Genomic DNA, 12,777 nt, shown 5'->3' on the forward strand with positions numbered 1-12,777 from the left:
CTTTTTTTAAACAGTGATCTAATGATAATATTTCATCACTCTAGTGTTTGAATAAAATTTGGTATTTTTCTTTCAAAAATTAAAACTATGTATTTTACTTTAAATCACTTTTTTAATTTAAATGTATTAGATGTATTTAAAAAATATTACTATTAATATTAAGAGCATTAGATTTCTTTTTATCCAAACATTATTTAAACTTATCTAACTACACACTTCACTATAATTATAGGATCATAAATGCAAAATTTTATGAAAAATGACTCATGTTTGATCTTAAGAAAAATTAGCACTGACACATTATCTGTAGGTTAACTTTGCTTGTGTTAGTTTTAATGAATGTGTAATCAAATATATAAATTATTAATTGAAATTTAAATGAATAAAGTGTAAGAATAGTATGTATTTTGTTCTCTCAATAAAATTAATCATTTTCTAAATGCTTTACTTATATTACTTTAAATTCTAATTAAATCATAAATTATTATTTAAAAAACTTAATCATATTTTTATTCAGTTTGTGACAATATTTATATCAGTGCTAATGGTATAAAAACATTAAAATAGATGTTATGTATTTGTACATTTTTTTAAAATTTTTTTTGCCTATGTCTAGTACTACAAGTGAACCAGAATATTAGACTAGCATGCTAAGTGTTGTATTCAAAAAGTTAAAATAAAAATTTTAGTCTTGAAAATTTTGGCAACCCCACATCGGTTTCAAAGCCAAGATCTAATAATAAAATTTCATTAATATTATTTCCGTTATTTAAAAAATTCTGGCCATTTTTTAAAAAAATTCTTTCAATGCAGGTTTTTTGATTCACTTTTTTACTTTTAAAATATTAAATGCATTTACAAAATATTATGTTTAAATTAGAATAAGTGATTTTCTTCAATTGAAAAATTTTTTTTCCTTATAAGCAGGCGAGAGAAAATAACTGGATGTGTTTTTCACATTTCTATCAGAATAAATGATCTTCTCTTCATATTTTAGATTTTAATTTTATGGTAAACTTATCCATTTTGAAAATAGTAAAGCAGTTTTAAATTTTGTTTTTATTTTCATTGAATGAAATAGGTTCTCCATTGTTAATCATTGCCTCCTTCGTATTTTTATCTACTTAAGTCCCTTAGAAATGTTCCAAGTAATTTTTTATTATGGTCTTTAGTTGACAACTAAAATTTCTTGGATCCATAATTTTAAATATTGTTTTAAGTAAGTAATGTTTCTTTCACAAAAAGAAAAAAAAATCACTTTTTCTTTTTGTTATAGTCAGTTAAGCAGCATATATAGATAGATTTATTTAGCATAAAATTACAGTATTTTGTAATTGAATATTTTTGGTTATCGACAACTTTTACTACTTTTTATTATTATTATTATTTATTTATTCCTTATGAAAATACTTAAGTCAGTTTGTATTAATCAGAAATAATATCTTAATATTATTAATGTTATAACCTATAACCAAACCTATTTAAGTGAATGGGCAATGTTTTGTATTTGTAATCATTACTTTTAGTGAGTGATAATTTCTTTGCTATTGTAACAGGTATACTAGCATGTGATTTACTAGGCTTATTTTTCTTATATACACAAGATAATAAATAGGGATATAACAAATAGTGATTTGGTCGAATACTGAATATTTGTCGATCAAATAGCAACATTTTTTTAAAAAAGATTATTAATAAATATTTTTTATATATGAATATGTTAAATTATTATTAAAAAATAGTCTAAATGCAACTGTATTGGTTTGGGATAAAGGAAAAAAAAAACCTTCATCTAAATTTTTTAGATTGAAAAGATAATTTGATATTAAAATAATTAGAAATGTTTAAGGTAAACACTTTTCAAAATGTAGCTCTATCTTAAAAACGTTCACAAAAATAGATAATATACAAAAGTAAAACAGAAAGAATAAAAATCTATCTTAATTTTTCAAAGAAAATTTTAAAGCTAAACATTTCTGTTTCAAAAAATTTTGCAAATTTTGCTTTTCCATTTATTTTTAGAACATAAATTAACAAATTTTAGAACTTTACAAACATGTATAAAAACTATATTTCTAATTATGTATAGTGAAAAATATGGTTTTATATAACTTTATATGATTTAATATGACTTTAATGATCTATTCAAATTTCTCTCCCAAAAAAATTTTGTCGAAAATATCTTTCCAAATAATACTTGGCCAAAATTTTATTTGGCCGAAATTTTATTTGGCGAAACATTCGGCCAACCGAATATTTGGCAAGATGGCTGAATATTCGTTACATCTCTAGTTATAAATACATGTTAAAGTTTGAATTGCTAGTGAAAAAAAGAATGATCATTTAGTTTATTCTATGTCTGAGGTGGCAAATTTATGGCACATGGCAAATATTTCAGTGTTGCGCAAGTACTTATTAAATTAAAATTTTATTACCTAACATAACATAAACAACATTAAAAACAAAACAAAACAAAGAAAGTAGGAAACACTTTCAATATTAGCGGCCCTTATAGTCGGATTCAAAAACAAATTACGAATTTGGATGCCTTTATGACATTTTCCAAGACATATGATTGACTTTAGTACCCCCCCCCCCATAATATGAAAGTCCATGTTGTAGGAGACTGACTTTTTTTGAAAGTATGGAGATGTAAAGAGGTAATCCAAATTAAATTGTAAGTTCTGAAAATATTCTTTGTATTAAATTTTCATAATGGTGTGATTAGGTCTTTTAACAAAGAATTTTGTATAAAAGACTAAAAAATTTTCTTCCTTCAGTTTTGTGAATTTCATGTATGTTGTTAAAGGCAAAAAGTTCCGAAAAGTTTAAATGACATGGCTGATAAGGTTCAGTTACTAAAATCGTTCTAAATGGGATTAAATTATAAAGTTTTTGATTGTAGTAATGTAGTACCTTAATATTTAATTGAAAATTTTAAAATAGTGACTAAAGTCTGCTCAGATTTTGGAATATATTTGACATGATTTTTTTAGTTCAGAGAGAGCTTTTGATACCCAAATGAGGGAGTATAGTTTGACTATTTGCATAACTTAAAAAAAGAAATTATTGTGAGAAAAGAGGCTTTTTATTTTTTAATAGGGGAATCTATATGTCCCACTACGATTTCACCGGCATCTGTTCTGGTTTTATTAGAACACCAAGACAACATATTGCAGGTTAACTTGACTATATTTAAATGAAGCATCATTTATTGGACATAAAATATTTTATTTCTTTTCTGTTGCCGAAAGGTGTGCTGATTAGGATTTTAATTTTGAGTAAACTCTTAAACTTTTTTTTACGTAAGGTACTTTTCATTAAAATATAATAAAAATAATAGTTACTTTTGATATTATGTTTTAAATTACTGAATGGCGTAAGTAGGAATGTATTAGCACAAAATTTTTTTTTTAGGAAGACTGTTTATTCCAAAAGGTTTAAAAACCCTTAGATTATGACAAAAGAATAAAGTTTTTTTGAAAATCAACCTTTTTTTAAAAAATGAAAGAAAAATATATAATATATTGTTTTATGTTGGATTTTTCACCACTTCTCACACTTTTCTGGCAATTGATAGATATTGTTTTTAACTTCATTTATACTAAATTTTTTTTCTTATTAGTTAAATGTTTTAGTTTCTTAAATTTAAATACTTATAAAGAAATTAAATGCGTTAAGATATGTTATTATTATGTAGTACTTAGTTATTGCATATGTACCAATGTTTCGTTTTTTTAAAGAATTTTGTTAAAATAATTTTTATTTTTTAAAGTAGGAAATGATAGTTGAATGATTGAAGGAATTATACTCATATATTTTTCTTCGGACATTTAACAATGTTTATGGGACCTATGAAGAGCTTAGTGGAATAGCATATTAAGCAAAATTTTAAAAGCCTCTTAATATTTGGATTTAATTACATGTTATGGTTGGCTTTAACTATAAAATAATATAAATTTAAATACTATTTATATATAATCTGTCCTTCTCTCCGTTCTCAATAAATAAAATAATTTTCATTCAATTTCACAATGAGTGGATGTAATAATCTTTTAATCGGGAACGATTGTATTATTGGAGCTTTATTGAAAATAAGTTTTACCGAAAGTTAAACTAATCGACAGTGGCAACCAATTAGCTATTTTCACATTTGGTGACACAGGAAAGACAAAAAAATTTCTTAAATTGAAATTAAAATAAACCTAATAACTTATGCTTTATGTCAATCTGTAAGGGAATTAAATAGAGGTTTTTTGTATTGGGGTGTTAGAGATTGGATAATAATCTATTGTACAGTGCGCAAAAAAACAAAAAAAATTGGACCACCTTGAATAACTTTTGATCTAATGATCTGATCTTCACGTTCTAGGTCTCAGTCGATGCCGGTGATCTCAAATATGCTGATCATTTTAGAGCTGACGAGATTTTAAGTTACGAAATTAGGCACAAAAACGTACTTTCTCTGAATAATCATACATTCTTTTCAATGAATTCAGATTTCTGACCCCCAAAATATAAGGAATAGCCGCTATCTGGGAAATATTGTTCCCATAGTTTGGAAAGGAAAGCGATCCAAAGTTTGAACCCCTTACTGTTAATTTTACTTTTTGCGTATTTCGCTATATCTCGAGAACTTTTTAAGCGAATTGAAAAATTTGTTTTGCACACAATTATAAAATGCGTTTATTCAAAGATAGTTCCACGCAAAAAATAATTTTTAGTAAGTATTTATAATTTTTAATATTTTATTTAGTTATAGTCGAACACATTTTGATCTGTAAGGTATATAGTTTTTTCCATCATTTTAGAGTAAGTAAATTTTTGTGGCAAAATACAAAATTCGAGCGAAATCAGTTGAACAGCTCCTGAGAAATCGAATTTTAAACTTGCGACTTTTTTAAAATTGGATTTTTCAGTAACTAATCGACCGATTTCGCTCAAATTTTGTATTTTGTCATGCAAATTTACTTTTTTTAAAATTTTTAAATCCTATTCAAAATTTTTTCAGTTATTATTAAATATATACAAACGAATTTTATGGTTGTGTGCAAAAATTTTTCAATTCGCTTAAAAAGTTTTCGAGATATGACAAAATACGCAAAAATAAAATTAACGTTAAGGAGTCCAAACTTTGGTTCGCTTTCCTGACCAAAATATGGGTACCATATTTCCCAGATTGCTGCAACTCCCTTTATTTTGAGGGTCAAAGATCTGAATTCGTTGGAAAAAAGGTATGTTTATTCAGAGAAAGTACGTTTTTGTGTCTGATTTTTTAACTTAAAATATCGCTTGCTCTAATTAATTAGCATATTTGAGGTCACCACCTTGAATCATGAAGATTGAGTCCTAGAACGTGAATATCCGATCATTAGATCAGAAGTTATTTAGGGTGGTCCGTTTTTTATTTTGCGCACTGTATACTTGAATGCAATTAAAAAATAGCTGTGCATTCATTGAGATTAAAAAGTATTTACAACCGCTCATTGGGAAATAAAATATAAATTGATTTTCTGTTTTATTCAGTAAAGGATTTTGGAATAATAAAATATTAAATATAAATTTAATAGCTTAATGAAATGAAAAAATAAGAAATTTGTAATGCCCATAATGGTTTAAATTTTAAAATCTGTTTTATAGCTTATTCAAAAGCAGATTTCAGAATTTCATGACAATTAGCTTGTTCTCCATCTTAGTTTTTCCTTTGTATTCCTATAACAGCATAATGTTCAAGAGAAATGATAGTGTTCATATAAAATTTATCTCATTCAGATCAAAAATTTGAAAAGAGTTAAACGTGAACAGGGCTGATTGTGCTCCGGAAAAAATCCGGATTTCCGGATTTTTCGGTAACAGTGATCCGGAAGNAATTAGTATATTTGAGGTCACCCCCTTGAATTGAGTCCTAGAACGTGAATATCCGATCATTAGATCAAAAGTTATTCAGGGTGGTCCATTTTTTATTTTGCGCACTATACACTTGAATGCAATTAAAAAATAGCTGTATATTCATTGAGATCAAGAAGTATTTACAACCGCTAATTGGGAAATAAAATAAAAATTGATTTTCTGTTTTATTCAGTAAAGGATTATGGAATAATAAAATATTAAATATAAATTTAACAGCTAAATGAAATGAAAAAAATAAGAAATTTGTATTGCCCATAATGGTTGGTTAAATTTTTAAAATCTGGTTTCAATATAATGTTTTATAGCTCATTCAAAAGCAGATTTCTGAGCTTCATGACAATTAGCTTGTTCTCCAACTTATTTTTTCCTTTGTATTCCTATAACAGCATAAACGTTCAAGAGAAATGATAGTGTTAATATAAAACTTATCTCATTCAGATCAAAAATTTGAGAAGAGTTAAACGTGAAGAAAAACGTATAACTGAAGCATATTGCTGTAATGGTGTAATTGAATTCCATTTTCTATGTGTATTTGTTTAAAAATATGTTTGGCATATTTGCTGTGTAGTTTTAAGGGCCTTATTTAACAGGAGAGGTGGGTGAAAGTAGCAAACTTGGACCTAATATGGATAAAGAACAGGTCATGGCATCAATTTGGTGGATTAAGAAATTAATGACCGGTAAGTGACCTGTTTTGCTTGCAAAAGATTTTGCACAGCATGGTTGTTTGATGTTTGTATACATCCTTTTATGATTATACATCCTCCAACTCGTTGTACTTTGTAATTTGTTTAAATATTTTTTTCTTAAGTGAAATTCACAAGTGTTATATAATTTGTTTACATTTATTTTTTCTTAATGAACTATCTAGCATATTGCTTTGGCCCTTTTTTTTTTGGATTCTTGCCGCATTTTCCTTTCAAAACAGAATATTTGCAACAAATGCTATTTTTGATTGTGTAAATTAGATGAAAGAGAAAGATTTATTCCTGTATTTAATTGTCCTAATAAATTTGTGTGTTCTAAGATTTGCATGCTTTTGTTTACACTCATATGACTCAGTCGAAGTTCGTTCTATTTATGAATGTAAACTAAGATAGTAGTATTGTATGTTAAGGTGTGTCTTATTACTGGATTGTTCTTCAAATGATCACTTTTATTGTTGTGATTCTTGGTGTTGTGTTTTTATTTATTGATGTTTACAATGTTTGACTTGATATGGTGTTGTTTTTGTTTATTGTATGGGTTGGATGCAATTTATTTTATTTTTTTATAATTCATTTTTTTTAAAAACCCCTTTTGAATTAAAATATTTTGCATCATGCATATCATTTAGTTTTTGAAACAATGTTTTCGTACACTATTTGGATGTGATTTGCTGTTTGTTGATCGTACATTCGCTAAATTATTAAATTATAAAGAAACATATTGTTATAAGCTGTATAATACTGCCATAGCTTATCTTGTTTTTTTCTACTCAAAATTGAGTTCCTTTTACACCATTAAATCTGTTTTTACCTTGCTAATTTCTAGAAATCTTGATTTAAATTAAATGAATTTTCTTTTCAAAATATTCCTCAATTAGAAATGATTTATTTTTTTTAAAATCTGATTTATAATTTAATAAAACGTTTCATTGTGATTATTTAATTTTTTTTATTGATTTTATACTAATGTTGCATTAGTACTAATTGTGTAATAAATTCTAGTTCTTTCGAAATGATGTTTTAAACATTTTATAAGGGGGGGAGGAATTTTTCAGAAGTCAAATAAAGAACAAAGTGTACATTTTATTGCATATCTATATGACTAAAAAGTATTTTTTGAATATGAGTTTTACTACAAAAAATCCATTAATTTTTAGTTTTCAAATTACATTTTACTTTAATATTTAAAATGATTTCTGAACCTTACATTTTATAAAATAAGTTTCCAAAATGGGTACTTTCTCCAAAGTGGAGATTGAAGACTTCAAGGAACTTTAAAGCTTTTTAAGGAGTCCATAACAACCTAAAGAAGCACTGATTATACGAACTGATCAGGACTGATGTTTGTCCAATTAGCAAAAAATCGGGAGAATTGTTGGACAACTTTAACGACAAAGGCAATATAATTTCTAAAACTTTTTTTTTCACATATTGTCCTGGTTTAGGTCTGGTTATTGTAGTTCGCAAATGCCTATGTTTTCTTGGCAAGGAATGCTTTTTAAGTTCACTTTCTTTTGCATTATGGTTGAATTCCCTGCCATGATTGTCGTACTCGATCCAATTTCTACCTTTTAAAGAAAAGTGAAACACTGAACAGCATCAAAATTGTTAAAATACGATGGAGAATAAGAAAGCTGCATTCATTAATGTGTTTATCTATCGTCGATTTGTTGAAAAAATTTTATAAAAATTCATTTAAGTCATTTCACAGATTTAAAACTAGTTAAAAAAAAATCCAAAGCTCACTGTTGCTGAAATTATTAGAAGAACAACGAAATAATCATAATTATGAATAGGACTCAACAATCCTTCATTCTTACACCTTGTAATTGCTACATAACCTAGAAAGAGCCCATTCAATTTTTGTCCCAGCGCAAAAGAACAATTCACATACAAAAATGGGAAGGGGTGTCAGAAAAAAAAATCACCATGTATGATTTCTGATCTTGTCTTCATATTTTTCACTTACTAGTATGCAGTTTTGTTAGTTAGAAGTTCTTATGAAGGCATGCTAATTATTAAAAGCAGATAATAATTTACGTCTCGAAATCACGCAAGTATGAATAAACTTGTTTTATCTCACTAAATGTAACCAGGGGTCTGTCCAGACATTTTGTGAAAGGTCCGTTTTTGTAAAATTGTGAAAAAGTTACTCGTAATTTGTGAACATAAAATAAACCTGGGTCCGCTTTTGTGAATTTGTGCAAATAGGGTCCGTTATTGCAAAAAAACTTTTTCAAAGAGTTTTTAAATTGTAAAGACATACAAGATTATGCTCAACACTGTAAAATTATAATTAAAAAAATTTAATTTTAAAAAATAAACAGCAATTGCAGCTACTAAATTAGCGATGCAACATACAAATATTTGGTATTTAGCCTATACTGCTGAACGCAAACATTCATTTCGGACGAATAAAGGAAGAAGTGTCTGCCGAAGACAAAATTTAGTTTGTTTACATCTGTCTTTCTCCCCCCCCCCTTCCTGGGAAGGGTTTATTCGATTAACAAAACAATAATGAAGATAAAAACAATTTGTGAAGGGTCCGATTAAAAGATATTTTGTGAAGGGTCCGTTTTTAAGTTAAAATATTTTGTGCAAAGTCCATTTTTATGAAAAGATATTTTGTGAAGGGTCCGTTAACGGACCTAAATTTCTTCTAAACAGACCCCTGGTAACAGCCTTTTAATAAATTCGAATTCTTTACCATGTGTTGAATATTAGCTTCAGGCTGCCATTTTGGTGTTTTTAAAAAGTGTTTAAAGGTATTTAGTTTTGGTTTCTGTTTTTTAAATACCCTTAAAAGGGTTTATTTTCATTAGGTGTTTATAAAAAGTACTTAATCTTCGGTTTTTCTTAAAATAGATATCTTTCTTTCTGAAGCAAAAAGCGTAAGTTTTCTCTTCAGGGTTCATTCAATCACAATACCTTTCGTCTTACCGGTGTCCGTATCTCGCCAAAAGTGTCATTTACTTTACGTATAGAATTCGCAGGCATTAAAATTCCATTTAAATGAATAAATAAAAACAAACGCTGCTAATTACAATTTTTCAAGTCGATGAAACTGAAATGTGTTATTATATTAACCTTTGTGAAATCTGATATGTTTTCTTATATCCTTCCCTGTATTGAAATATTTGGTTCCAACAATTTAATATAGACACATAATTGTGTCAATAATTATTATTTAGTTTTAACTTTGGCGTTAACTTAACAATATTGTGATATTTTTTTAAATAGTACATCATATTCGTATTAATAATTTCATGAAACGAATTTTTCAAAATTAAATTAATTTTTACCATCCTTTTAGTTCAGAATATGCTCTTTTAGTTATTAAGTTTAGAAAGAAATGAAATGTTAGGAAATGTTTTTTAAATTTTTCTGTCATACTAATGCTATTTTTAGGTTTAGTATTTATTTTTTTATTTTTTGGCTGAGATCTGTAGAATTAAAGGAATTAAAATGGATCTATTTTATATTTTCGATTTTTTTTAGCACTCTAGTGAAAAGGAACTTGTAGCAAAGTTTCACCGATGCAGGCATTTTAATGAATGAATGCATGCATAATTAATTATAATTTGTCTAATTGTCACCAGCTTTGGCATTAAATGAAAGCGATGTGGCGTTGAAACGACCGCGTGATATTAAAAATTTATGTCAAAAATATTCCTCGGTGAAATATGTTTAGTGGAATGTTAATTGAGCTTCAAAGCCCTGGAATTTACGATGAATAAGAGATGCATGACGACAAGCGTTTATTTTAAGCAAGTGAAAGCATTAGAATTTGTAATTTACTTTCAGAACTCTGTTTACAATTATTTAATAAATGTAATGTTTTGAAATGAAAATAATGTGAGCGATGCACAATTTGAAAGTAGCTGTTTCGTAGTTCGCAATTTTTATGTATTTTTTTCAAGCAGCGATTTGTAAATATAGCACTAATGGAGTTGGTTATTAATATACACTGGTTAGGACAATTAAAGAAAGAAATGTTTTTTTTTTAAAAAATAAATAATAATAATAAAGAAAAATAACGAATCAAACTTGGCCAAAATATCATCCATTATAATACCAATATGTGAGATAACAAAAATGGCCCTAATAAGGCTGTATCCTAAATAAGGAAACTGGTCACTTGTCTAGCACAGCAGTTTACTGGCACCCTGTCAACCAGAGAAAAACATGCCTGATAGGGTGTATAGTTATACAACTCCCGCATCGACGTTTCATACTGTTTACCAGGGTCCTTATAATTTCTCGTGGCAACCACTCTTGCACCACGGCACTCTTCAGCTCATCGATAGCCGTTGGAGCTGGTCTTCGAGTTGCAATTGAGCGTCCAATTGTGTCCCATACGTGTTCGATAGGATTACGGTCAGGGCAAATCGAGGGACACGTTCCACCTTTATTTTTTTCATTGGTGTTATTTGAAATATGACACAAAAATTATTTCTTATTTATACTCCCTCTGGTGGCAAAATCATGTTTTAACTGGTTGTTTTTTTGCATTAAAAATAAATCTCTATTAAGTTTCACTATTTTATATGAAATATTGTTTTGACTAAAGACAACTTTGAAATAGAGTTGATACTACCTATGTTCTTCATATAGCTTTTTTATTTATTTGTTTATTAATTTTAAATTTTCCTTAAAGACAATTTTGATATTTGCTTTTTAATTCTGATTTTAAAGTTCCATTTTAATTGCCTTTTTTTATGTATGTATTAATTTTTTGATTTTCTCAAATTTTAATCAATTCATGAGTAAAAATACTTTTAAAATGTTGTGTAACTTTTTCATTTATTTTAAATTTAAAAATTTTAAGTGCTATGGACTTTTCTTCCATTTCTTTTTTTTTAAACAAAAGAAATTTTTTTATTTATGTTTTTTACTATACTTTATTCCAATATTCTCCAAAAGACTGCTATTAAAAGAAATTATTCGGAAGTTTATTCAAGCATTTTTCCAACTCATCAAATCTCAAGAAAATGTTTTCTACAGAGCAAGTAAAATTTCTTTCTTCTCTCTTTTGCAGTTCTTATCTTTACCAAAGAAAACGGTAAAATTTTTTAGCAATTGCTAGAATTGCATCAAAGAGATAAAAATAGATTGGAACTTTTCCAAAAAAAGATAAAAAAATCAACTAATGGACATGAAATGTTAAAACCCTCCAAAGTAACCTTCGATCGAGAAAAACGTTTGAAATAGAGCGTTGGATCCCTTCGATAGATAATGCTTTAGATTTTTTTTTTTTTAGTATTTAAGGAATATTTTCTGATTTAGTTTTTCTCTCTTCTTCCTCCTTAGACGAGAAATTTTGGAAAATTTGTTTACTTAAAATTTTTTTAGATGTGTAACAAAAGTAGAATTTTTATTTGCTTCAAATTTTTGATATTTTATTAAAAATGTATTACTTAGTGTTACTTAATTAAATTAAAAATTTTATATATATATATATTGCGATTGAAATAAAGGTGAAATTTTAGAAGTAAAATTGAGTTTCATTAACTGCACGTTTAAATTAAGATAACCACACAAAGAAAACAAGAATAGAATGTAGAAAACAAAAATGTATAAGAAATAAAATGATATAAAAAAAATTTAAAAAGATTTTTAATGAAAAAAATTAAAAATAAAAACGTTTAAAAAAATTAATTGAAAAATAAGACAAGACAAATTAACCATGAAAAGATATAACCTCTTTTTCAACTGATATTTCTGATATTGTGTATATACAGTCGAACTCGTTTATAACGAGCTCGGATTTAACGAGAACTCGGATTTACCGAGGGAAACGAGAATATTTGGTTGGATCAATGTTAAGTCTATGGAACAGAAGTCGCTTTTAACGAGCAAGACCCGGTTTTAGCGAGCAATATTTTTCTGTCTTGCAATCTTTTTTCTCATCTTTCTAGTCTTTCTGTCTTATCTTTTTTTCAAAATGATATGAAATGCGCGAGTTAAAAGTAAGCTGACAAACTATTTTAAATATGTAGATTAATGAAAAAAATAAATGTTTTGGTAAGAATCTTTTCCTTTATTTTTCTTTCCGTTTATATTTCCTTTCCTTTAAGACTGTAGCGCAACTAGAAATTTTTTGCTGGTTTGGGGGGAGGGGTTAGTTGTCACTAAATTAAGATAAATATTTAATTAAATT

The 12,777-nt window shown here is 27.0% G+C and overlaps 1 protein-coding gene across 5 annotated transcripts in view; it reads left to right on the forward strand.

Moving 5' to 3' along the window:
- The window catches only part of LOC107455507 (Calmodulin-binding transcription activator), a 156,286-nt gene that overhangs the window by 8,783 nt on the left and 134,726 nt on the right, over nucleotides 1-12,777 (forward strand). For 3 of the 5 annotated variants that reach the window (XM_071183328.1, XM_071183327.1, XM_071183329.1), the window contains exon 4: nucleotides 6,501-6,590. The exons of the other annotated variants lie outside the window; for them this stretch is intronic. In XM_071183328.1, the coding sequence (XP_071039429.1) occupies nucleotides 6,501-6,590 (90 nt within the window). The remainder of the gene's footprint in view (nucleotides 1-6,500; nucleotides 6,591-12,777) is intronic. 5 annotated transcript variants of the gene reach the window in all.

Source organism: Parasteatoda tepidariorum, chromosome 7, assembly GCF_043381705.1.
Source record: "Parasteatoda tepidariorum isolate YZ-2023 chromosome 7, CAS_Ptep_4.0, whole genome shotgun sequence".
Lineage (NCBI taxonomy): Eukaryota > Metazoa > Arthropoda > Arachnida > Araneae > Theridiidae > Parasteatoda > Parasteatoda tepidariorum.